General features: G+C 34.1%; 1 protein-coding gene across 1 annotated transcript; it reads right to left on the bottom strand.

Annotated features, from left to right (window-relative positions):
• Window positions 1–8,919: 8,919 nt before the first annotated feature.
• Window positions 8,920–21,603, bottom strand: LOC129573048 (serine proteinase stubble). The gene is made up of 9 exons (XM_055453219.1): window positions 20,774–21,603; window positions 20,146–20,305; window positions 17,277–17,472; window positions 16,990–17,195; window positions 14,435–14,682; window positions 10,807–11,098; window positions 10,548–10,737; window positions 9,491–9,732; window positions 8,920–9,143 (listed from the first exon to the last, which is right to left on the bottom strand). The coding sequence occupies exons 2-9, from the start codon at window positions 20,285–20,287 to the stop codon at window positions 8,920–8,922; spliced, it is 1,740 nt and encodes a 579-aa protein (XP_055309194.1). The 5' UTR covers window positions 20,288–20,305; window positions 20,774–21,603.
• Window positions 21,604–27,680: the final 6,077 nt, after the last annotated feature.

The following is a 27,680-nucleotide window of genomic DNA, read 5'->3' as shown; positions in this document are numbered from 1 at the left end:
ATGCTACCAGCACTAACTCCAAATTTTCCAAAACCAATCTCAGTACATCAAGATTCGTGGCCTGAGGTGGAGTCGCCGAACAAATTTTTCATTTTTTCCAAATTTCTGACTTTGGCGAGATAGTGCTCGCGCCCAGTTGCAGCACAAACTCTACAAATTTGGCACAAACCAGCACTAACTCCCCAGATTCCGAATCCGGAATTAGTTTTTCATTTTTCGAACTGGGGGGGGGGGGGGCCCCGCCACATGTACCTGACAAATTTTATATATTTTATTTATGTATTATGAAAATGAAATAAAAATTCAATGATCGTCAATTCCACACGAAATCAGAGAAGAGTTGTAATGTGAGGTCACTTACAGCCCTAAGATTTTGGTTTTCTCATTTTCTCACCAATACAAAACTCCAAACCAATTTTCAGCCAATTCGGCGACCTCACATTACAACTCTTCTCTGATTTCGTGTGGAATTGCCGTGATGCATAACTTCAATGATGATCTAAAGAAATTGAATATTTATGAATTTTAAAACTTTAGAGAAACGTTTAAATAGACACCGTAGCATTCATAAAATTGAAAGTTCTATTACAAACATTTCTCTACATTTCCTGAAAAACTTTTTCTTATCTTTGTTGTGAACCAACCAACCAAGAAATAAACTAACAATAAGTATACAAACTCAAAAAGCTATGTGATCTTATTTTCTTTTCATTAGCCTACGGTCTCCGACCTCATGATAAAAGTTTTGGATAGTGGTTCTTCAGACTACCTAAAAGTAATAAAGTATGTTTGCAATATCACTAACTATTCTCCACTGTTGAAATTGAATATAAAAAATAATGAACAAAAATCAAAAACACTTTCAGTATAGTGTTTCTTGTGAGAAAAGTTCGATGCGCAAAAAAAAGTGCATAAAAATGAGTTTTTATGATGATCTAAGCTAATTTTGCGAAAAAAGTTTTCGGGACCAATTCCTATACTTTCCCTTGACACGTTGTGTACGGAAAAGTAAAAGGGAATACAAGATGAATTGAAAAAGACACGCCATCTTTACATTATTGAAGTACATAGATCGAAGTGAAAACTCAATTAAGATAGAATGAAAGGAAAGTGAAACACAAGTGATTGCGGTCGTTTTATTCACACTGGGAAAAGAAGCACACGCATAAATGTTTTCTCCGTCTCAAAGAGACGTGATAATCAATTTTTGCGAACTGTAGTATTTCTCTGTCAAATTGGTTTTCTTTGTTCAATTCGTATAAACAAATAATAAAAATAATCAAATACAAAGTATTTTTGGTCATTTTTCAGAAGATTTCACCCAATGATGAAACTATTTTAAATTGAATTGTTAAATTTCAAAAATGTGAGGCCAATACCTTCTCTCTCTCTCTCTCTTCTCTCTCTCTCTCTCTCTCTCTCTCTCTCTCTCTCTCTCTCTCTGTCTTTTTAAATGTACATATATGATTACATCATACATATTCGTTTATATGGCGCGTTATAACTCGCGAGTTCGCATCCATTCATTTTTTGTATGTTCATGAGTTTTACCTCAGCCGGTTTTGCGGTTACTGTTTTCTTTATACGTTTTGCTTTCTTTTGCCGATGCGCTTCAAGTTGCTGTTCCACTTTGTTCATTCGTTAATTGTTTTATTTTTTTGATTTTATGTTCATTCTGTAGCTAAAGAATGTCTGTATCAACATCGTCCAATATATTCGGGTGGAAATCATCATTCCGTTATTTTATTCTCGATTAATGGACTTTCGGCAACGAAGTGCATTTTTACTCGAAAATTTTGACAGTTACTTTTTTACGGTCTGTTTGAGAGCAGATTGTATGGAAAATATTCCATGCGGAATATCTTATTGAAGAAATTATATTCAATTAATTAATTGCCAAAAACCCAATGTAGCAAAAATCGTTTCTTTAATAGAAAATATCTATAGCAAGAATCAAACAGAAGTTTTTCAGGGTGCCTAATTTCCCTTTTATTTTATTAAAATAGCTCTCAATTGTAAACATATCAAATGTTTCATTCTCTTTCTCCTGGCATAAGTTGATAATTATAATTATAGGTAAGAAATATACGTGTATTAAAATAGCTTAATGGGATGTAGCATCAAGTATGACTCATTTGTCTCGGGTTTGAGTTTTATTCGAGTAAAATTCATTCTTTAAGCTAATTCAAATACATATTTCTTGAGTGAAACAAGCACTCTACTTACCTAAGGCCGAAGCATTTTGCTCGTTTGATACTCCGCTCATGTTTGGTGTTTTTCCCCGTATCAAGTAAAACCACTTACCTTCTACCTCATCTCAGTAGTATTATGACCGCGCTTCAGTACGGTCGTGTTTTTCATTGTTCGTTGCATTTAAAGTGTTATTCAGTTTACTCGTCATCGCTTATTATGGACATACACAAATTGATTTCAAATAAATATATTTCGTGAAGTGAGCACATTGTGGCAATAATACCGAAAAATTGTTCAGGAACATATTGTTCTTACGTTTTGGTTATCACAACGAAAATTTCAAGGGAAAATATAAAATCGTGGGAATTATTGTGCAAATACTTTGAGAGGCTTGATTATTAAATTTATCTCTGCTTGTTTATATATAGTGGATTTATTCGGTGGTTTAAATCAACTTTTTGAAACGTGAGTAAGACTTCTCTTGATTTCAATTTTATATTGAACATCTAATTTTCATCTATGGCAAGAAGCGAGAAAACGCGTTGCAATGTGACCTGAAAAGTTAATCAATTATTGTCATAAATATTGAAAAGAAAAACTTTATTATAAAAATGTTGTTTGTGCATTTACAACTAATAGTGCATTTACGACTATAAATTGAATATGAACTTATAACTGTCGAAAAATTGACTAGGACCAATTATAGATTTAAAATCAAGTAAAATAAATAAATAAATAAAATGAGTATATCTATTTCATTGTATTCTGGTTTTCTCGTAGTGTTTGAAAAACCATTCACGCCTTAGGAGAAAAAAAAATTGAGATGAATAATATTTTATTGCTTGCTTGGATCAACACTTTTTCAAGCACATTTAAATCAGAGTGGAAATGCAACTTATTCACTCTTGAATGGATGGAACTAAACATAAGTATTATGCAACAATGTGATTGTGAACGGGTCATGCAAGTATATTCTGTGATCTTATCATTCAATGTGTACGTTATAAAAAGTACAAGTTTCGCAAGTTTTGTAAAAGAGATATTGTTTAAACAACGACCGTGTTAAAGAAGACAAATTGTGGCGCAGAAGTGATGAAAATTTATTCAAGTTCAGTGTTCTGTACAAATGTACTGTTTAAAACCAATTAAATTCAATTCGATGCATTTTGCTATACACAACTATTGTACGTCTGTATCTCATCATGATTATCAAGTGTCTGGAATACAAACTGCAGTCTTGAACATGTTCAACGTTTCAAGGATTATAAACAAGATTAATTTCTCAAATTCTTCATTCTATTGAATATTGAAATAGGCAAAAATTGTCAGTAATTTCAACTATCGAACCTTAAGACAATATCAATGTTTTTCGAATTTATTTGTCTATTGATATTTTTAATCTTTTTCTATTACGACATATAACGATACAACACAAAGTTGGACTACTTTCCCTTTCTTAAATCGAAAATAAATATTTCATTCTGTGCTATTAGTAACGAACTTTCATTTTTTGGATTTATTTACAAAATATCTGGCATTCATTCTCTTTGTTTCAGGAAATGTCAATTGCTTCTCGGGTTCAAAAAGAGCAACAAATTTTATGATGAATACGACATTTATTTAAATGAATATTGAAGAAAAATTTTCGAAAAAATTAATCATTTCTTACAAATAATTTATTCAAAAAAGTTGCTATTGATTCAAATGAAAAAAAAGTAGAACATGTAACACAAATCTTGAGAAACTTAAATAACTCTAATAATTGAGCATAAGAAAATATCAAATAGATAGAAGTCTCTGTAAAATTGGTTTTGCATTTTACAATCAACCAATTGATGATTATTGAGTCACTAAATCAAAAATCTTCTACTATATCTATCACATGAATGTATGGGACAACAAGGGATGTGATTTTTTCTGCTGATTACCTTTGCAAATCTTCTGCCTAGAGGTTCTTATCGCAGCAATTAAACAAAACAAATATTCATTTCTGAATATTTATTAAGGTCCTGAATTTTGTGATATAAATCGTCTCCCGAACGATTTAATAACTTTCATACATACACGTTTTTTTAAACCTTTTTGAACTTATTTCCAAAATAATCTACTGGATTTGCCATATGAACATTTTTAGGGTTACCTACTTAACTGCGTGCGAGGCGAACGTTTGAAATTTCTCCGGAGACTTTTATTACAGGTGTTATGGTTTCCACTTGAATTTGATCTCTTTCCAAGTTTGTCTTCTGAGTAATTTTGTTGCGTTCTTCCTTCTTTCAAAATGAGAGAAAACCTGTCCGTTCAGATTGGCCACTGCGAGAGCGATAGTTTAATTATCGTGGCTTCAGGGCAGTATGAAAGAGAATTATGTCTTTTCTGATAAATAACGAAAGGCAAACCACATTGTGCCGTGCTGCTACGACACTTTGCACATAAAATGGACAAGAATAAATTCAGTGGAAAGAATTTTTTAGCGACTGTCGAGAATTACATAATAAACTTTTTGTAAACTAGTACATACATCTGTTTAAAAACAAAAACTTTATTTTTTTTAAAGTTGACGCTTTTTAGTACCGTCTTTTATAGCATTTCAAGTGTAGCTTTTCTGCAGAAATGTAACTGTTCATGTTAGTTGTTCCACAACACACTTATATTTTATTCATTTTTCGCTGTTCGAAAATGCTGAAACCAAAATAAAATAAAACGAATTACATACGTAATCCAAACGTTTCCGCACCGCATCATTTTTCCCTACATTCCGCTTCAGAAAACGATTTACTAATTAATTCATTAGACTCACCAAGTCATTGACCATTAACCAGTAAGTCAATTTATCTTTGAATCAGAAAAGATTTCATACAGACTTTGTATTACAAAGAGTACTATTTGTTGAAACATCACAATTTTTACAAAAAAAAAAACAGATATGAGACAACAATCATAGAAATTTATTACCTTGCCTAGAAACTAGAACAATCATTTCATCTTGTCATTTTTGGAGCAAATTTAAAGAAATGTCGATTTTGGACCAAATTTTTGGGAAAGTAGGTGTTTAGTTGTTCAAAGGCATCCTTTATCCGAACAAAAATCTCGGACGCGAACGACGCCATACGCACATCGCAATTTTACAGATTTTTCGTAGTAAACAATATATTTTTGGGGGCAGATAGGTCTTGATCGATAGGATTTGTTCCCATCTACATTGCCTAGTGTACACTGTACACTGTACATTGTACAGTTATGTGCTAAAAGCAGTTTGATGCGACAGTTTGTAGGATAAGATGTCATGAAATTCTGGGGAGTGAAACCAATACTTTTCCTTAACAAACCAAGTTTGCGGAAAATTAATAAAGCCGCCGGTAATCAGGAAGAAAATGGAATTTGAGCCCTTTTAGTTATAATCTTACGTACGCAAAACCGACTTTTGATTGTTTGCAGAAACTTCGTTCACGTATTTTATTTTTCATTTTCCCATTAACAAAATAAATGAGAGTATAAGACTTTCTGATGGAGTTTAGCAATAGAATCGCGGAAATGTTTATTAGATTTTTAAAAATTATGAATGTATACAATGTATACTTGACGAATCCAATAACTTTGTTGAAGCTAACCAGGGCGTGTTATGAGCTGATGTAAGCAGCACTAACTAACGTCAGCTGCTGACGAGTATGCGTGGTTTTAACGCATTTGCAGTATAAAAACGAAAGGGAGAGTTAACTTACCATTGGTGAGATTAAACATACCAATGGTAAGTTTACTCACCATTTCGTTCTTATACTGCAAATGCGTTAAAACAACGCAACGCATACTCGTCAGCAGCTGACGTTAGTTAGTGGTTAGTGCTGCTGACATCGGCTCACAACACGCTCTGAAGCTAACATTTCGTATATCATATTTGAGATAGCATTGTAACTGGTAGCATTTCTATATTTTAACATTCAGAAGTATAATTTTTGAAAGAACTGAATGTTTCAATTGTCGATTCAATATCAAAATAAATGAAAAGTGGGTAGCCTGTAGACCCAAACTCCGAAAGATTCTTATATCGGAACCTTGCATAAAATAGTGGTAAATATAATCAGATGAAAAACCTCTAGACGAGGTTAAAATGGAGTGACGCTCCTGTGCGTGGATTTACCACTCAAAATGACTGATATCATTTTGAGTGACGCTAGGACGCTGGTTTATCTCTGGATACAAAGTTCAAAAGTATTTTTCGCATTCACTATTGCGAAAATTTACTCACAATAAGGAAAAATATCGCGTCACGACTTTTGATTTTAGATCAAGTTTTCAAGCGTTTTGTCGTCTAAAAGTCGTGACGCGATATTTTTCCTTATTGTGAGTAAATTTTCACAATAGTGAATGCGAAAAATACTTTTGAACCTCGTATGTAGTGATAATACAGCGTCCTAGCGTCACTCAAAATGATATCAGTCATTTTGAGTGCTAAATCCACGCACAGGAGCGTCACTCCATTTTAACCTCGTCTAGAGGTTTTTCATCTGATATCACTAATTTTGTAAGGCAATTATTCTCGGAAAAAATACACTTTTGCCAGAAATATGTCTATTTTAAGGTCTTATCATTGGGAAATTGTAATTTTTCGGGTAAAACATTTGCATCCACATTTCGCAAGTTTTGTAAATAGCAAATTTCCACTTTCATTAAAAAAAAGTCCCATTTTCCCTTATTGGGCATTGTAAAATGTGATTGAATTTCAAAATATCCATTAAAAGAGTTTTGAAGTAATTTTGGACCCATTACTTCATTGAAACATATTAATTTCCAACCATCAAAGCTCTGGAAAGTGCATTTGTTATGTATCCCCCGAACAAAAGTTCAATTTCATGCATTCAGATGCAAAAATGCCGATTTATGACCAAAATGACAACGAAATGGATATTCAAGTGTTCGCGGACTCCCATTATTTTCACGAAAAAATAGCAGTTTTCCCAGACCAAAATGTCGTCAGAGGTCTATTTCACGTGTTTTCCGAACAAAAATGTCATTTTCAGTGAAAATAGAGCAAGTTGAAAAATTCACTTCAATCCGACCTATTTTTCGACCATGAAATGGCCTCAGATCGCATTGTGACCACTTTTAATCGATTGCTCGTCGAAAATTGAGCGGATATGGTCTTTCGTGAGCCTTTTCCAGCCAGTGGATGCGTATTTTTGGCAGCAATTTCATCGTAGAATGCGACTCTTCGTACAAATTCCGTTCATTGATGAATTGCCTATGCCCAGAACTTCGAAATACGAATTTTCCCGGATATATGGCATATGCCATTTTGTTGGTATGGTAGCCGGCTACAAACGCTCAGTTTTTGATAAAAGATTGTCGGGCTGATTTTTGAGAAATCGCGTTTGGTGCAGACGTGTGCAAGGTCAAAAATTCTAGGGGGGGTAAAATGATTTTGCCAGGGGGGGTCTGGAAATCGATTCTATCTAGTGTAAAACCAGTCTCCGAAAAAAGTGAGGACTAAAAAAAAAAAAAGGTCCTCACTTTTTAAAATCGATTCTATCTAGTGTAAAACAGTCAAAATTCCACAATGGGGGTCTAGAATTTTGCCAATGGGTGTCAAAAAACAAGTGAAGACCTAAAAAAAAGGTCCTCATTTTGAAAATCGATTATATCTAGTGTCAAATTTTCCAAATCGGTAGGGGGGGTCCACATTTTGGAATCCTAGAGGGGGGTAAAACCGGAATACCCCCCCTCTTGCACACGTCTGGTTTGGTGTGAAATTTAAGAGGGTCGATTTTACATAAAAATCGACTTTTTTCTTTTATATCACATAAACATTGGCATGTGTGTATGGAACTTTTTGAAGGTCTTCTCAAATAATTACGAGCATTACCTGTAATGCAAATGTCAATCTGAGGACGGGTTTCGATGTGGCCCGACACCAGCTACAGCTTAGGCATATCGGCACCGGAATCTGTGGGGGTCAAAAAAGTTTCCGGACACACGAACGGACACACAAATCAATACTTTCATAAAAAATCAAGACCAAACTACCAATGCCCATAACTTTTTCGTTTTTGAACCAATCGGGGCACTTAGACCGGCGTTAGAAAGGTGGCGAGGGGGCTTCTCTTGGACACCTCAGACCACCCCCTGGGTACCCCCTTCGTAAGATATGGGTATAGATTTGGAAATTTATCGAAATTTTCCAACCGCTATATTTTTACCTAGACCACACTTTAGGCATGGGGGATATGGTGTTTCCGACTATTTGGGCCAAGACCTTTCCAACGGTACCTAGCATGCCGGAGCCCAAATAGTGCCCTGAGAAAATAGCATATTTACTGTATATATACTCGTGACGCAAAAACTGGCATTTTTGATATTTGGCTTGAAATGCACCGTTGTAAATGGCATTGTATTAATTCCGTTCTGAGTGAGTGTGTTGTTTGCGACGTTTGAGTGACAGTCAAGCAGCGATGGTGAAAATGAAACAAGTTCTTCGTATGATTGTTTTTAAAAGCTGAATTTCAATGAACAATTTTTACGTAAGACCGAGCTAAGTCGAGAACATAAAGAATTGAGGTGGAGTGAGATTTGAGAAAAAAAATACTAAAACACCCTAGATTGTACTTGTTCCGAAAACAATAAGCGATTGCCGGAAAATCATTTTTGATTGAACTAATATTATCATTAATAACAATAAAATCTATTTTCAAAAAATAAGCATTAGTTTTCAACTAATCATAAATGCCACAACTTTTATATTAATACGATATGGGAAAATATAAATCTGTAATCACCTTGACAAGAATCATGACCCCCTGTATCGTGACCAGCACATAAGAAAATATCGGGTATGAACTCATGGCGACCAGCTCTCAAGAACATCATTTTGCATCGGTCATTGCTAACGATTGGAACCTGAACTTCCTGCAACACGGACGGCAATGTTCCCCCTTCGGATAAACGCCCCCATCCAGTTACTGAAATCAGTTGAATTAATTTTGATTTTAATATTACTATAAAATATCTTGAAAGATTTGTCATCATTAAAGATTAGCTTAATCCATTTTCTGTGACCAATATAGTAATATAGGACCAAAACGACAACTCCATAGAAAAAATACTAAATTTATCCATGGCGTGAACACTTAAAACTATTGTGCTAAACATTAGATTCTCATACTCACAAACATTTGCAATATCATAGAATTTTAAACAATTTATGGTCAAATATTTAGAAGCTTTTTTGCTTCTATTGTGTACTTGAAGTTACTGATTAAACACACCTTGGACTTTAAATATTATGTACTTTCACTGGTGTTGTTACCTGTCGCATTTCGACCTATAAGGAGGTCATCCGTCCCCGGTAGGCAAATTGGAGCAATATGTGGTGCAAATTCAAGTGATGAATCTAGTTGAACTAAGGCCAAATCAAATTCATACGTAAAGAAATTATACTTTGGATGAACCATTTTACGGGCAACAGCTCTTTCAACATATGGAAATTCTTCTTGGACGTGTGAGAAATCATATTCCCCAACCCGAATTCTAATTTGAGATGTCAACAAGCTGTAAAACGAAAATTAATTTTAAACAAATATATTGAAATATTGCATTATGTGATATTTTCAATGACATTCAGATCAGACCTGATGACATTCAAAGCATGATACAATTATGTAATTGAACGATTTCATCGTCAAAACGTTTTTTACTTTGTTTTTATTGTGATTCGAACTATTTAAATAGGTAATATTTTTACAGCAAAAACGTCTATATAACGTTCCGAAAAATCACCAAATTATTCCAAAAATGTTCTCGAAAAAAATTGACAAAATCAATTGTATCGGTGAGAATTAAAATAGGAATACAGAAGTGATTGAAATGCAACATGGAATTTGTTTCTTGAAAACGTTACATGAATCGTCGCTTCAATAGAAGCGTAACATGAAACATGTGAATTTTGAAGGTTTTTTTTGTGTTTTTCGCGAAAATGATAAGTGAACGTCACCGTCACTAACAATTATTTCTTAACCTTTATCAATTGGGCAAAAAGCCGTACCACAAACAAATAACAAACTTTGACGCAGAAAAATCCACAGAAAACGAACTTTCCTACCCAAAAATATAAATCGAAATGACATACTCTCTTTTACATCTCACCAATAGTTTTATTCTTGGACATTTTTGGAAACAATTTAAACGTTTTTATTGTGTATTTTAAAGTCTTTATTTAGACGATTTTTCATTTTTTTAGAAGATTATTCAACTTTTTTTTCAATAAAAACATTCTTCTAGTTTCTCTAATTTTTTCAGATGATATTGTCATTTGCTTGAAAAAAATTTCAGTCAACAATAATAATATTAATGCTGATGGGACTCACTCATCGACACAATGCCCTGCAGTCGCAATCCAATTTTCGTTGATGATGGCACCGCCACAGCGATGTGTACTTGAAAATCCAAAAAATGATGTTCTGCGAACTGATACTTGCCACGGCCAACGACCAAACGGAGCATTTTTCCCCCCAACTATACGCGTTTCAGGTCTTCCAATCGTGGATATTCCACAATCTTCAAAAACATTGAATTTGCTATTATGATGATACATTTAATTTGGATTTTCACATTTGATAGGTATACCTGCACTTTTTGCTGCTGATATTGTGTATCGCTTTGGTTTGTCCACATTTTCGTCCAAAATATCATTTGAATCATGTTGTGAAGCTTCACTAAATATCGTATTTTCTTCCTCTGTTAAAGAATGTTGTTGTGTTGAGATGATAAGTTGAACAGATGTCGTAGTTGTTTTAAACGTTGATGCTGGAGTAGTTGTAATCTTTTGCGGAGACACAGTTGGAGTAAAGGACGGTTGAGGTGGTTTTCGAGTTGTTAGCCATGTTGATGTTATTGTTGGCTTTGAGAAGTCTATATTCTAGAAGTTGAAAAAATAGTGAAAACACGATGAATCTATAATAATTATTATCATCATCGAAAAGTATTTTATTGATTTATAAAAAGTAGGAATTTTGGATAACCCTCAAGTGGGCAAGTGGAAAATCTACAGTGCATATCAGCACAACTGTTGACTCAACAAGGTCATAGTCGCCGGCAGCCGTTGGGAATCGACAAATTGCGAAATAAAACCATTGATGCATTGTCGGAATATTTGAAAGCGCGTATGGAAGGAGAAAACGAAGATTTGCTGAAAACGATCAATGAATTTTTGAAGTTCGAAAATTCATTTGATATCACCACAATTCATGATACAATCGGGAAAGATCTTGATTTGGCACAACTTCATTTACAATACATGGATTTGTCAAACTGAGCGGAAGAGATTAAGCGTCAACCACTGCACGAATTGATCAAATATTTATCAGAACCGAATCGTGTTGAATATTTCAACGAAATTACCACAGTAATTTCCCGAATTGGCGCCTGCACACCGCTTTCGGCGGATTGCGAACGTATTATCAGTGCCAACAACAATTTGAAAACAAACAAACGCACAAAACTGACAATTTCTACAGAGAATTATTACTTATACATACACTTCAATATGCCACCATTAGCAAAGTGGGATGTGCGACCTGCTGTGGAACATTTCCTTACGGAAGACCGTCGCCAATCAAATCGATCAACTGTCTCTAAAATAACAACCGATCAACGATATTTCAAACATGTTTTCGAACACACCATTGAGGATGAAGACGATGCAGATGAACATCGTAACATAAAATTTACATTTTGAATGTAGACATTTGATGAATAATAAAAGAATTTTTTTTTTAAATGGTCGTTTCAATTTCTGTATTTGAACGCTTTCCAAAAATTTTTTTTTACCAAAACTGCAGTTATGATTTTTTGCTAAAATAGCCATTGGTACACACGAAGAGTGTCCGACACACATATGAATATGCATATGGAAAATATGTTATGGCTGTGCTAAATGATTGAAAAGAAACATCACAATGGCTCACTGAATCACTTTGATCAATTGGATCGGGGTAAATATCTCCAATTGACCGATAAAACGACGGAACAGTTAGCTTGAAAATAGTGGTGCAATACGTGTTATTGTTGTTGTAATTGTATAGTTTGGTCCCATGTTTGTGTACAAGATACCTTACAGACACATGCTTATTGCTACAAGTAAGCCCAATATGAAGCAAAATCTCATAAATTTACTTTATTATATCATATATAATAGCGTAGTTTATCATTTTTTTTTCTATTTTTTCCAAGACCATTCAGTGCCATTCAAATCGCACTAACAAGTTATAACAACGACATCAAATACGATTATCTTTGTATTAGTTGTAGAAATAATAAACATTCGAAGATTTTCATTTAGAAATACCAAGATTTTATGAATATTTACAATTTTTCTTGGATTTTTTATGTACAGTGTCAAATCGACACTGTAGCAACGGATACGTGATTTTATTGGAACAGCGGACAAGGGTTAAATATTATAAATAAACATTTTTTCTAAGTATGCACCAAATTATATGCAAAACTAAACGGTACACAGCGTTTTTTCTATGTAGTTGTTTGGCCCTTCTTGTATACGCTGTTCTCATTCTCAACGAATCAATTATTGTAATTGTGTTCGATAAACAATTAGTAAGAAAGCAATATGAGCGACGAATGCACATTAGTTTGCATTTTGTACCCACTGTGTTCAGTTCAATCAAACGAAAATAAGGTGAATATGCCAGGCGGTTGTGGTTGTAAATGGAACGATGAATATAGTATATTTATCCAGGCATTAAGAGTGCCAAAAATGGCAAAAAATTGAATTTGGCCCGGATTTTCGAGCGAAAATTTCAAAGCTAATCGCCCGGATTTCGCCCGGTCCGGATCGTCACCAAAAAAAATCTGGAATGCTTAGTATAGAGGAATGCAAACCATAGTATGAATATTGAACCATAGCATGAATACATTATAAATATTGTAAATATGCAACCAAAAATTTATATCAAATAAACCACCTCTGGCGAAGAAACGCTGTATGATGCAGAATAATAATGAAAACCATAGTGTTTTTCATACACTATGAATTTACACTACATTACAGAATAAAGTACAGATTAACCGTAGCACTAACAATTTGTGCCATTTTTCATAGGGCGTCTCCACTCGTATTGAATTTGTATTATGAATGTTAAGATACATGCAACGCCCTTCAATGTAAAAACAATACAAGTGGAGGATTATACACGGGATTTATCTGTACTTTACACAGAACGCAACTTCTCGCTCAAAAACCATAAAATGTAAAAATACCAATGATAAAATTAAAATAGTGGTATTGGCCAATACGAAGGTAACATTTAGAAAAAAAGACGAAAAAAAGTTCCACAATACGGCAAGTTCCTTAATTGCTCTTCAAATCAATCCTCCTAAGACTAAATTGAATTTAGTAAATTCTGAATACATAATAAAATGTACGAAATTTCAATTTTAAACACTTTGCATTGATGATTAAGCAAAAAGTACAGAAGCCGTTGATAGTCGCAATTTTACACCCTGTATAGAATGCTACTGTTAATATGTAAATTGTAAACACATGCCAAACGTATCCATATGTTCGAACTTATCTCAAGGTTTAGCGCAACGGGGAAACTGAGTAAATTCTTTAAGACGATCGGTCAACCGGTTAATGATATTTTGCTTTATTTTGAATGCGCCGCCAGATGGAATGGGCAAACGAAGCGAAACAAATCAAGTGTTACATAAACCATAAGAAGCGAGAAAGAAAGGAAGAAGAAATTATGAAAATGGAAATGTAATAACAATAATTCGCTCAAAGTAAAAGCCGAAAGCACACAGCTGGCGATGCATCTGAATATAAAGCAGTATCGAAACAAACAAAGAGAAAGAGAACAGAAAATCGAACTTTAACGGTAAATGGCGTTGATTCCAACGTTGCAGATTTGTGTGCATTGTTGATTTCACGTTGTAAAGCATAAGCATAAGCATACAATGAACTCATCGAGATAAAATATTATCCACATGAGAAATGATCCAAATGAATGAGAATGGGCGGACAATTCACTTTGTATATCAATATCTGAACAATATTAATAAAATTTGAAAAAAAATAACGTGTTTACGGATCGATGTTTACTCTATGCTTTCATATATTCTTTTGTGATGAATAGTTTGTTTGTTTTATGTTTTTGATTTTTATTGCTATTTTCATAGGTTATAAAATCTGCAAACACTATTTATCAACTCATGCAATTCTTGTGAATAATAATACCTCGGTTGGTTTTGGTTTGGTTGATTGAGAAAATAAATTCGAAACAGCCGTTGTTTTCATCGTTGTTGTCGTTGTAGACGCTAAAGTTGGTCGCTTCACAATATGCGGTAAAGCAGAAACAATTGGTTTCTTCGTTGGTTTTGGTTTTGGGCGGGATGGCAGTTTTTCCGTTGGCTTAGGCTTTGTAACGAAATTTGGCTGAGTTGTTACCTGCCACTGTGTTGTGTGTGCATCCTGGTTCCATAAACCTAATTTTGTGATATGTTTCAATAATTTTAATAATCATGATTTGTTCATTATAATCTGAGTTAGTAATTGCTGATTACAGTTTCATTTAAATTATTCAATCTATTAATCTATTGAAATGCAAAATGACCTGAATATTAATGTTAGTATTGGATTTTTCTTGGCCGTTAGTAAAAAGTCATTTTGAAGTGATACTATTTTCAAATCAACATTTTACCGTATATTGTGAACATTGAATACCATCACAAAACGTATCATTATTACAAGAAAAGACTTTAAATTATATTTTCCACATTTGTATTTAAAATGCGATCTAAAACAGAAATGTACACAACGACATAGCGATCGGAGTGGGCGTACGGACTTTACGGCACACTGATGACCAAAAAATCAAGGACAAGCTCATGGACAAGCACATCAGAGCTCAGGTGCCACAAATGTGCAAGTGTGCAAACAAGGTGGTTGATCAGTTCAAGAATTCCACCAGTCGCGCAAACTTCATCTCGTCGATACGCAGTGAACAAAGCCAAAAATTCAATATAAAATATTGACAATTTATTTAGTACTAGTTACATCTCTATTAAATGTATAGAAACACTGATATTCATTTGTGATCTTTAGAAAATCTTTTATATAGTTAACAACATTGACTGTGATATAGCCATCCATTAAGTTGGTGATTTTATTGGACCTATTATTTATTTACTTATAAAATATATATATTTGAAACTAATTATTTTATGTCAATGATGACAGTCAGCGCGGATTCATGAAAAGAAGATCAACAATAACAAATTTAGCTGAGTTTACATCATGTGCAATATTGGGCATGGAAAACCATATACAAACTGATGCAATATACCTAGATATTGCAAAGGCCTTTGACTCGGTCAACGTCGATTTACTTATCCGCAAATTGGCTATTATGGGACTAAATGAACAATTACTCAAATGGATCAAGTCATATTTGCATGGTCGCCAACAGATTGTGAAATTGGATAATGATATGTCGAGCCCAATTGACATTACATCGGGAACTGGACAAGGATACCCGATTGGTGCTACATTGTTCCTGTTGTTCATCATTGATTTGCCAAAACACATAAGGGACTCAATTCTTCAGTCGTTCGCTGATGACACTCGCCTGTGGAAGCATATTAGATACTATGATGATTGTCTGCAATTGCAAGCGGATTTGAATGAGCTTGATGAATACTTTAATCGGAATCAGCTAAAATTGAATGTGTCAAAGACTAAATTTGTGTCATTTTATCGTGGAGACATGAAATTCAACTTCAAGTATTCAATTGGCAACGAGCAAATTGAGCGAGTCAACGTAGCCCAAATATCACTCGTTCATAATGTGATGTGTGGACATACATCATCGAAACACATTTTGAGCAAAATAAATATTAGAACATCGCGACATGGGACAAGAAACTCAAATTTCCTATCATTACCAATGCGTCATCGTGATTACTCAAAGTTCGAGCCTATAAATTATATGCTGATGACATACAATGAATTTTATAAATATTTTGTTCCTATCAAACCGCCTAATCTACCTAATGAATGCAATGTTACTACGATTCCAAATTGTGATACTTATTTGATTGATCTTAACACAAATACAAATACTGTCAAACATAGAGTTACCGAATATTTTAAAAGAAGCAGAATTTGGAGAGAGTAAAATGAAATATTTAAACTATCAAATTGTAAATATTGTAAATATAAAATAATGTTTATACTAAATAAACCACCCCTGGCGAAGAAACGCTGCACGGTGCAGAATAATAATAATAATGTTTGTTCTACAAAGAATTATTTAATTTGCTTATATCTTCTGGTCTCGACCTGAATTGTAAATTCAAATCTACCAACAGGCACTTGTTTAGATTGGACGTAAAACTTCTCCTCAATTTACCATCTACTTGATTAACTGAACGATGACTTTTGCAGTCATTGAAGTCGGCACTAATGTTTAACACTCCAGTTAGTCTATCTTTTTTTTCACACGTGTAATTAGATTATCTTGAACCGTTGACAATCGGCTTTCATTATACATTTTCATGTTTGGTCATTCGCTTATTCATAAATTACGTTATTCTTTTGCCTAGTCAAGAACCAATATTTATGTAAAATCAAACTATATCCCATTATGTATTATAATCAAAAGATCAGGTTTTTCATGACTCTTGGAGTCATTTTCCTGCAAAACTAATTATTCAGCCAGTTTTTTGGCGGTGTAAAATAAATAAATTGACGATTAAATGAGAACGCAACAAAATTGTTGAAAAAATATTTACCAGTTGATGAACTGGACGCAGCATCTAAATCGGTTATCACGTTTGTTAAATTGTGTGAATTTATCCATAAGTTCGTCGTTTGAGCTACAGTTGGTTTCTTTGTAAAGTATTTATCCGCCGTTTGTAATGGTCTATTTTTGTTTACTGATGGACGAATAATCAACATACTGTCACCATGTGGTCGATGTATTATAGTAGTTGTACCACTGTTAAAGAAGGGCAGTGCAAATTTATTTTTAAACGATAGAAGAAAAAAACTACAACGAAAAGATAAAAAGATATATTACCCTAACATTGGTCGATTGGATGTGTTTGTTGTGGTTGGTGGTTTAGGTTTCCTGAGAGGAGGCTTGAAATCAATGTGTTGTTGTTGTTGTGTCAAAACAATATTTTCGGTTAAATTATGAGCACAACACGAACCGAACATAAATGAATCAACACACATGCCAATGTGTTGTCCATCTGACTTGATACACTCCCACACTTCGCACGGAATAGAGATCGATGTTTATCATTGGATGAGAATTAAACATTTATGAAAAACAGAACAATAAAAAACAAGAGAAAAGTATCAAAATTGAAGTCAATTTGAACCAGAGATTACTATGGGATATTTTTTTTCATATGGGATAGGTATATCGCATAAAAATAACGGATATTTTTCACGCGTTGTGTTCAACGTTAAACGCGTTCAATGTTCTGAGTTCAAAAATATCTTATATTTTTCGCGCGTTGTGTTCAGCGAAACGCATAAATACACAATAGCGATTCTGCACACACAGAGTCGCTGTTTTTTCGTTATACTCTTCACACTTACGATGAGCTGCGCGGAGCGTGCATGCACATGTTTCGCTCACTTCTTCCTTTGAACACTCTTCGTGTGTCAACACAATGTCTCTGTGTGTATCGCTTGTGCCGTCGTTTGCGCGTGGGTATCATTACACTAACAATAACATCATTTGAATCAAAAATGAAATACAAAGACAAAGAGGGAAAATGTGAATCAGAAATAGTGAGTCTGTTCGCCGAATTTTTCTCGTCAGTCTTTTGTGGGGATAAAAATGACATCGAAATAAATAGAATAGTGAACGAATTGGATAATCAAACACAAACTGTTGTAACTGAAAAAGACGTTTATGATGCAATGAAAAATTTCCCGACAAATAAAGGTATCGGTGTTGACCATTTCTCGCCGATTATCATAAAGAACTGCAGATTTACACTGGCGAAACCGATTACATTTTTGTTTAATAGATCATTGACAACTAGCACATTACCAAATTCTGTGAAAATCTCACACGTTATTCCATTATTTAAAAAGGGACCAAAAGAAAATGTCGAAAATTATCGGAGTATTGCATTACTACCTTCATTATTCAAATTGTTTGAGAAAATAATGTACAATAAAATAATGTCCCACTTTAGAAATCGTATAAGCGACTGCCAACACGGATTTGTCCCTGGAAAATCAATAAACACAAACCTCATGGAGCTAGTAACATTTACAAATGAAGCATTTGCGGAGAAATGCCAAGTTGATATTTTATACACTGACTTCACTAAAGCATTCGACAAAGTCGATCATGCAATTTTGTTGAGAAAAATGACAGACATGCAGTTCGACCCAGACATAATTAAATGGATAGCTTCATATTTGAATTCAAGATCGATGAGAGTGAAAATTAATAATAGCCTCTCCAATGATTATTTAATGCACACAGGTGTCCCAGCTGGTAGCATCTTAGGGCCTGTTTTGTTTTTGATTTACATAAATGATTTACCGACAATATTTGAGAAATATATTAAAATTCTATTATTTGCGGACGACTGCAAAGTGGTAATGAAAATAAAAAGCAATGAAGACTTAGTTTTGTTTCAACTTGAAATCAATAAATTAATAAAGTGGTGCAAAGATAAACTGGAGCTAAATATTTTGAAATGTGCAGTTCTCACTATGAGCAGAAGTGAAAGAAAACTAACCGGGCAATATACCATGAGTGATGTCTTATTGAATAGAGTTAGTGATTTTCGGGATTTAGGTATAAGAATAGATGAACGTTTAACATTTAAAAAACACATTGAATCATTAGTTGCCATATGTAACTCAACAATGGGATTCATAAAACGCACAGCTGGTAAAAAATTCGATGTTGACACTCTTGTTGTTTTATTTAACTCATTCGTAAAAAGTAAATTATTGTTTGGCATCGCTGTTTGGTATCCTTCTACAGCCACAGATAAAGATTTTATTGAGGGAGTTCAGAAAAGATTTACTATGATGGCACTCAAAGAATATCCCAATGCGAATAATAATTACACAATTCGTCCCTATGATGACCGTTGCTCAGAACTAAATATTGATTCGATTCACAGTAGATATGTATATGCCTGTTGTGTGTTTATATATGATATATTGCATGAAAATTTAGAATCAGAATTTTTAAAATCGAAATTGGTATGGAACAGCAATAGACCAACACGTAACATAGAATTATTAAAAATACCGACATACACAAGCGACTACTTGAAAAATCAGTCCTTTTGGTCAGCAGTTAGGCATTTTAACGAAAGTAAATTGCAATGAACAATGAGGAAAGAGACAAATATGTGAAAGCTATTAAAGATAAGCGATTATTGTAAAAGGGTCTGTACTAGATCAATAAATAAATAAATAAATAAATTTGCAAAATTAAATTCATCCAAAACCTGCTGAAATGGAGTGAACGCGCTCACTTTACAAACGCACTTGTTCATCTTGCCATTATAAATCCATGCATCGCGCAGCTCATCGTGAGTGTAGAGTATAACGAAAAAACAGCGACTCTGTGTGTGCAGAATCGCTATTGTGTATTTATGCGTTTCGCTGAACACAACGCGCGAAAAATATAAGATATTTTTGAACTCAGAACATTGAACGCGTTGAACGTTGAACGTTGAACGTTGAACAACGCGTGAAAAATATCTGTTATTTTTATGCGATATTTTTATCTCATTTGAACAAAAATATCCCATAGTAATCTCTGATTTGAACTTAATTCCAAATATCGAGCAGGAACATCAAATGACTCAGACGTAAAATTCACATTTTAAAAATAGTGCTCGTGACATTTTTACATGTGGTGGTACAGCAAACAAATAAGCATAAAAAATACATACCCCACATACATGTGCCTCCATAACCATTTGCTGTACATGGCTTTGGATTAATTTTTAAAGTCCTGTTACTGTTTGGCATCAGATTAACTAGTTCACATAGTAGAAGCATTTGAAGCGATGAAATCAACCATCTACTCCACATTGTAGACCAGAAGTGTTGCTGTAAAAACGTGTTAATTAAATAAATATATTGTCATAGACAACATATGCATGGAGTTTGTTTCAGGTTTAGGCATTAGGTTATGGTTTTTAACATAACATTCTTCGGGTATGGTACAATTTTTGGAGTATCGAAAACCTACTTTACATTTACAAGGTTGTAATCAATTTAGTAGATTCCCAAATTTTCGTTGAAAATTTATTCATTTATTTGATTAAGTCCAATTTTTATTCTCAACAATAGGCTAACTGTTTGGGCTTCCCATTCCCGATTTAATGACAACACATAATTCGCATAATTTATTCAAAATCCCGATTTAATAAAACTCCGTTTTGAACAAATTTAGTATAATTTTCTTCATATTTTTTCCCGCTATATTTTTGAAAAATTTCCAATTTGAACCAAAATTATAATGAGAGACTAATATTGTTAGACCAATATCAAAAATCCAATTAAATATTCACTCACCGACTATTAATTTCATGGACTTATTATGGTATGTTCTCGATCAAACTAGACATCGACAGTTTTTTTTCTCTCCTCCTAGTCGCTGAAACGAATATAACCGTATAAACACAAAATACGCAAGATAAATTTAATAAATACTTTCCCTAACAAACAAAGTTTCGGAAAAGTAAAATTGTGTGTGGTACAATCTTTTCACTGTGCAACATACATGCGAAGAGAAGTGTGCTCTGAGGTTCACAACATTGAGAGTAGCTGAGTACGAAGAAAATGTTAAGATGCTAAAACCATGAGCAAAGTGAAATCAAACTCTTTACACCTCAAACAAAGAAATTTAACGTTATTGAATATTCACACATTCGTGCGATTTACGAGTCGCCGCTATATTATACCTATACCTTTGTTTGCAAATTAAGTCATTAATCATGTCGGTTGTCTGAGCTACACTTTATCACCGTTTTCACTGTATATTTCTGAAGGAAGTCTTTCACTACTTACATACGTCACGTCAAGATTCTGATTTCACAGATGATTTGACCCACTTTTTTATTGTCGCATTTGTCTTAATTCACTTGGCTTCAGTAAATCTGTCGGAAGTTTGTTATTCTTCTATTCGAAAGTGAAAGATCACTACTAATAATATCACATATAAATCTAATGGACGCATCGTATAGATTGTTTTTAAATGATTTAGTTTACAGATGTGTACGGCAAAACAAACCGAAAACAACCTTCGAATCCAAACTTGTTTCTCTAAATTAATGCTGTATGGTTTTGAATTCAAACTTTTATGATTAAATGAAATTGTTAAAACTTATTATTGATCATCAAATTTTTCTTGAATTAACTTCGGTTGCATTGTGTTGACTTCAATTGAGAATGCCCTGATTAAAGCGATGTTCGCAAATGATCGAAATGAATTAAACTCCATTGTTTCTAGGTCGAATATTATGCTCACCAATGTAATTAGTAAGTGAAATGTGAAGTCTTCTGAGGTGAATGAAGAACCTTTCTAACCTTAATACGAAAGTGTACAAGTACAGTGTACACGGCACAGTGTACACTTCGTTTCTTTTCGCTGATTACATGGAACTGAATAATCGTCATTTTTGTAATATTAAAATTTGACTGTACGTGATAAAAAACGGAGTTCATGATTCATATTGTTTTCAGTCTTTTCTATCATGCGGGGTGCCGAAAGAATGTTGAAACATCGTCACTTCGCTAGAGTCAGTTCATTAAAAAAAAGTGGCTCAGCAAGACCAATTTACATCCCTTTGCAAACGTAAATTTTTCTCCTTTTCTAAAAATTTCCAAATACCTAAGCCATCTATTAATTTTACGTCGAAATAATAGAGGTCGTACCACACCAGAACTCATGGTTCAGCACATTTGTCATGTTAAAATATCAATTGGGCGTGTTTAGTGCTGAAATGTGTTTGAATTGTGCATACAAAATTGCTTATATGATGAACTGAGCTCAATTGCAACGACTTATGGCCGAATCGGCCAGGCCGATTCATATCCACCTTATACCCACACCAGCAATAGATTTAGAGCCCACTCGAATCCGTCTGATCGGCCTAGGATACCAAAAAATGTCATTGTAGTTCGACCAATTTTTTCAGCACGCAATATTTTACATTTAAAATTTCGTTTTTGCCCCAAAATATGCCTTTTTGATGTTTTTTTCATATTGGACTTCTATTTTTTGTAGAAAAAAAAGGTTCACGAACAATAGAACTCTGATTTCCCTATCACTTTAGTGCTGAATCCCTAAATTGTCGTATGGGAGATAACTCAAACATGCCTTACACCGTATTTTTGCTTTACATAACTACTAATTCACTAAAATAAGGATAAATTACAAATTGCCTTTGTACACAAATTTATTCAAAAACGGCACTTTGGACACACACAAGGTTACATTTTGAAAAAAGTGTTCCATATTTCCTAAACATTTTTGAAAATTGATGAATCAAAGGTTTTTAGTCATCACATTAATGTTTTATCAGCCGATTTGAATTTCAACAAACAGATGTCAACATAATCGTTCAGTTTTAGAATTTGAAAAAAATTGATTTTTGATTATGCTATTGAATTATCTCATTGTATTCATAAAGTCGAATTTAGAATGTGTACCTTACATTTTCAGTTCATTCGACTCGACAACTCAGTATAATGAAATTGTATGAAGATTATACCATCCGTACAAATGAAAACGTGTCTAGTTCATGATTCTTGAACCTTTGCAATAGTTGTTATGAAGTTTTCCGAAAGTTCGGCAATGATGTTAATATAACGTGTAAAATGTGTGGAAGCATTGCTTGGGGGAACAAGCCGCCGTGTCAGTCAATCAGATTTCACACAGACACTGTTCATTGTAAAATGTTATATTAAGGAAAGAAGCTACTTGTATTTTCAGGGAAATCTTGATTTCAAACATTTGTTGCACGGTTTTATGTTTCGTTCAATGAGCACAAACGACATTGCAAATTGTGTACAACAATGGAACTGATGTTGTAACCATGCCGTACATAATTGACTCCCATTGCATATTGCCTGTTTGTCTTTTCTTTAAAAATCAAGCATGTTCGTGAATGACAAAAATAGCGGAAAAAGTAAGTGATGCTGAATTGTACAAAAAATAGCAATTTAGGAGAATAATGAAACTATTACAGTTATGCTCGTTGATTATCATTGTCTAGTGCCAATTGTGTTCAGTGTTCCTCAATGCACAATGCCTAATCACATACGTCTTTGCCTATTTATATCACATTAAAAATTCAAAAACGTTGTCATTTATTATTTCCATCACATGAACTCAGTGATAGCGTAATCGTGTTTCCTTCACATCAACGTAAAAAATTTCATTTTTAAAATCACACTTAAAATCAGTAGTTTCCACAATTTATGATATGAAATTATAGTAGCTAGTAGGTGTATCAGACTAATTTTCTCTTATGCTTTTGAACTGTGCTCATGTTTGTATTTGACTTTTACTTTTTATAATGTCAAATATGTAATTATTCATAAAATAATTCCCAATAATCCGATCTTCCATTTAAAATTCCAAAATATCGAAACAACTTTTCCGTGTTTGTGTTCAGAATTATAATTATTGTGTGTATATTCACACGAATTTAGTGCACTAAAATATATTCTAGAAAATATAATTAAATTCTGTGGTTTAAACTGTCTGCGTTTTGGTATTCAAACAGAATGTATTATTTTGACTCATTCATGAAACTTGTGAAAAATAAGCATGCAAGTTGTTAGAGAATTCCAATAATTTTCAGATATGTTTCACATTTAAAACGCATTTCAACTTCAACTTGAACTAATATAAAATATTAGCACCAATAATCAGATGCAAACAACATATAAATCTTCGAATCATTAAGGGAACATTCCCTAAGATGGACCCTTACTTAAGATGGACCTCTAAGAACATTTTTGACAGTTAACGTTCAAATGTCAAATTGATCACCGTCATGCTAATGTTTAACCGTGATTCAGTTTTCTATGTGGTTCCGAAGTGAAAAGACGTACTCTGAGCGTGTAAAAAAAATTTCGACTAAAATTTCCCCAAAAAAAGTGTAATTTCCTTATTTTGCTGTGGGTAACATTGTGAATATTTTTCGACATTTTTTAATGGTAAATATATTTAATGTGTTCTTTAAGTCGCTATCTTGTAATTTGGAAATAAAATTTCAGTGATATTGCATCAGAACTTTTTTTTGCAATGTCACGTCAAAATGGCGGCTTTTTCCTAAGATGGACCGCATTTCATTCTTTAAGATGGACCCCCATACATTTTGTATGTTTTGTACTGAGATCTCAATTTTATCCTCGAACATCATGCTTAATGCCATCCGATGACGTTTTAAAGTGCATTTATCCTATTTATTCATGTTTTAATATATTTAGTGACGTTATCACCATGTATAACTATTACAAACGGAAATCTGATAGAGGCGTATCTAATAAGGATCCTGAAGTCTTAATCAGTGCGTTAAAGGCAATCAAAATCGCTAATCAAGGATTGCGTACAGTGGCAACAACGTCTGGAATTCCAAGAACGAAATTAAGACGCTACGTTCAGCAATTTGAAGCGACTGGAAAGGATATGGCTGCAATGAGCAGTGACGAAATGGAAGTTTTTGGTCAATGTTTGCCAACATACGGCACATATCAAATGGTATGATGGAAAAATAAAATCAATTGTTCCATTTTATTAATTTTTTTTTTTCAAATTGTGTAGATTTTCACCCCTGAACAAGAAGATGCATTAGTTGTATACATCAAGAAGTGCGCCAATCACTACTACGGACTAAGCATCAACGAATTGCGTCTGCTTGCATATCAATATGCAGCTAAACTCCAAGTTCCGGTACCGGATAATTGGCAAACCGATGGAACGGCTGGAATAAAGTGGTATTATGGATTTATGGCCCGGCACAAGTCACTGTCATTGCGAAAACCGGAAAATACCAGCTTAAATCGAGTCAAGGCATTCAACCGGGAAAATGTTGGTTTATTTTTCAATAATTTGGATGCTGTTACCATTGCCACTCAGTATGCTCCGGGAAATATTTGGAATATGGACGAAACTGGATTTAGTACCGTTCCTGGCAGCGTTGGAAAAATCATCGCTATACGTGGCATCAAAAAGGTCGGCCAGATTACTTCCGGCGAAAGAGGTCAAATGATTACAATGGCTCTTGCTGTCAGCGCTAGTGGTAACTCTATGCCGCCATTGTATTTGTTTCCGAAAAAAAAATGCAGAAACATTATATGTCGCACTGCACACCGGGCGCCGTCGGCTATGCTAATGAGTCGGGCTGGATGAAACAGCCGGAATTCATGCTTTTTATGCGACATTTCCATAACCATTCGCACGCATCCAAAGAAAATCCTGTGTTGTTGCTCATAGATAACCATAGCTCGCATCTTTCAGTCGAAGCACTCGATTATGCAGTTGCGAATGGTATAACCTTATTGTCTTCCCCGCCCCACTGTAGCCACAAGCTACAGCCGCTCGACGTTTCGGTTTATGGTCCACTCAAGAGCTTCTACGAGGCAGAATGTAGAGCTTGGATAAGGAACACACAAGAAAAAATCGAAATGTTTAACATTCCTGAACTGGTTCGCAATGCTCTCTATTTGGCGCTGACACCAGTCAACATACTCTCTGGATTCAGAGCGACCGGCATCTGGCCATTTAATCCGAACATTTTCACTGATTCCGATTATGTTCAGGCACCATTTATTGAGAACAACGATGAAGAAATACCAGATGAATGCCAACGTTTTCAACTCATCACTGAAACAGCACCAGATGTGGGAGCTGAAACCGAAGTCTCTACATCCGATACCTCTGCATCAACAACACCGGTACCGCGTGGATCAACCCCGTTATCTCGTGAATCAACCCCGTTATCTCGTGCATCGAGCTTAGCTTCTGTTTTGTCTGATGTTGGACCATTAAAACCAGCAACGCCAAAACCAGCATCAAAAAAACGTGGACGTCAGCCAATGAAAAGTGCGATTCTTACATCTCCCGAAAGTCTTGATGATTTAAGAGCAAAGAAAGTGAAACGTGATGCAGCAGCTCAAAAGAAAGCGGAAAAAGCAGCTAAATCAGCAAGCACTTTGAACAATCAGAAGAAAGCGAAGAAATCGGCAAGTACGAAACCAAAGCCACCGCCTAAACGAACAAGACAACGCAGAACATCGACTGTAGATGAAGATTTTTGCATAATATGCATGCAAACAATGCCGAATAGGTTAACAACAGCCAATTCAGTGGCATGCACAGAATGTGACAGAGCTGTTCACCGTCGCTGTGCTGGAGAATACGCCAACACAGGCTTCATTTGCGAAAATTGCATGTAAACTTTGGATAAATCAGTAAAAACTCTAAAAACTTAACAAATTCGATAAATCCAACGATCGAATCACCATTACTTTTGTTGTTAATGGCAAATAAATCAATAAAACATTCAAAAATTGCAATACTTGGCGTTATTATTTAATTTTTTTTATATTTTTTTTCCATTTTGTATGGGGGTCCATTTTAGGGAAGAAATTTTTTTTTGATCAGTTTGGATGTGGTCAGAAAAATTGCGATAAAAAAAATTTTTCCGATACAGCATATAGACTCGTAATGATACAAAGATGCTATTTTCGATTCTCTTTCGAACCATACTGCCAGATTTGAGAAATATGCAGAAATAGTAATTTTATGGCCAAAAGTCAAAGTGGGGTCCATCTTAGGGAATGTTCCCTTATTATAATCACAGTTGTGTATAGGTTGTAATAAAATAACAGTAATAAGAGAATAATTATCAGAATGAAGAATGTGCGTAAAAGATGAAAATGAAAACAACAACATATTATTGGTGCCCGCTCTCTCTCTCCCAGGGGGAGAGAGAGAGAGACGTATATTGTACATTCTGTTTTCGGTAAAAGTACACATAGAACAAAGAATTTGACTTATTACTTATTTTCCCAACTAATTCTCATAGACCAAGCCGAAGCAGCTACTATTAATACCAATTTTCAAAACCTGATTAGTTTGACTTACAGTGCATTTTATTCGTTTGAAATAAAAGTATGGATTGCATTTTTCTTGAAGAAGAGAAAATATTGTCATTCAACTTGACTCCCAGAAACCTTCATATGATTGAAATCATATTGATATCCAATTCAAGGTGCATTGTAAAGCAGAAAAAATTGATTCTTTCAGTTTTATACATTGAAATAAAAAATGAAGTTAGGTGCGTATTTGTTTTTTATTTCATAGAATTTCCTAGAGAATTTCTCTTTGAACTTCAACAAACCTCATTTCCCTTGTAAGTACACCGTAACGGCTTCAAGTAGTGTAATGAATGCGGACACTTCTATA

The sequence above is a fragment of the Sitodiplosis mosellana genome, unplaced genomic scaffold (genome assembly GCF_009176505.1).
Source record: "Sitodiplosis mosellana isolate CC-2019 unplaced genomic scaffold, AAFC_SMos_1.0 Smas_scaffold_5901, whole genome shotgun sequence".
NCBI lineage: Eukaryota > Metazoa > Arthropoda > Insecta > Diptera > Cecidomyiidae > Sitodiplosis > Sitodiplosis mosellana.
Note: the sequence above shows the minus strand (reverse complement) of the source record. Positions and strands in the feature narration are given on the sequence as shown.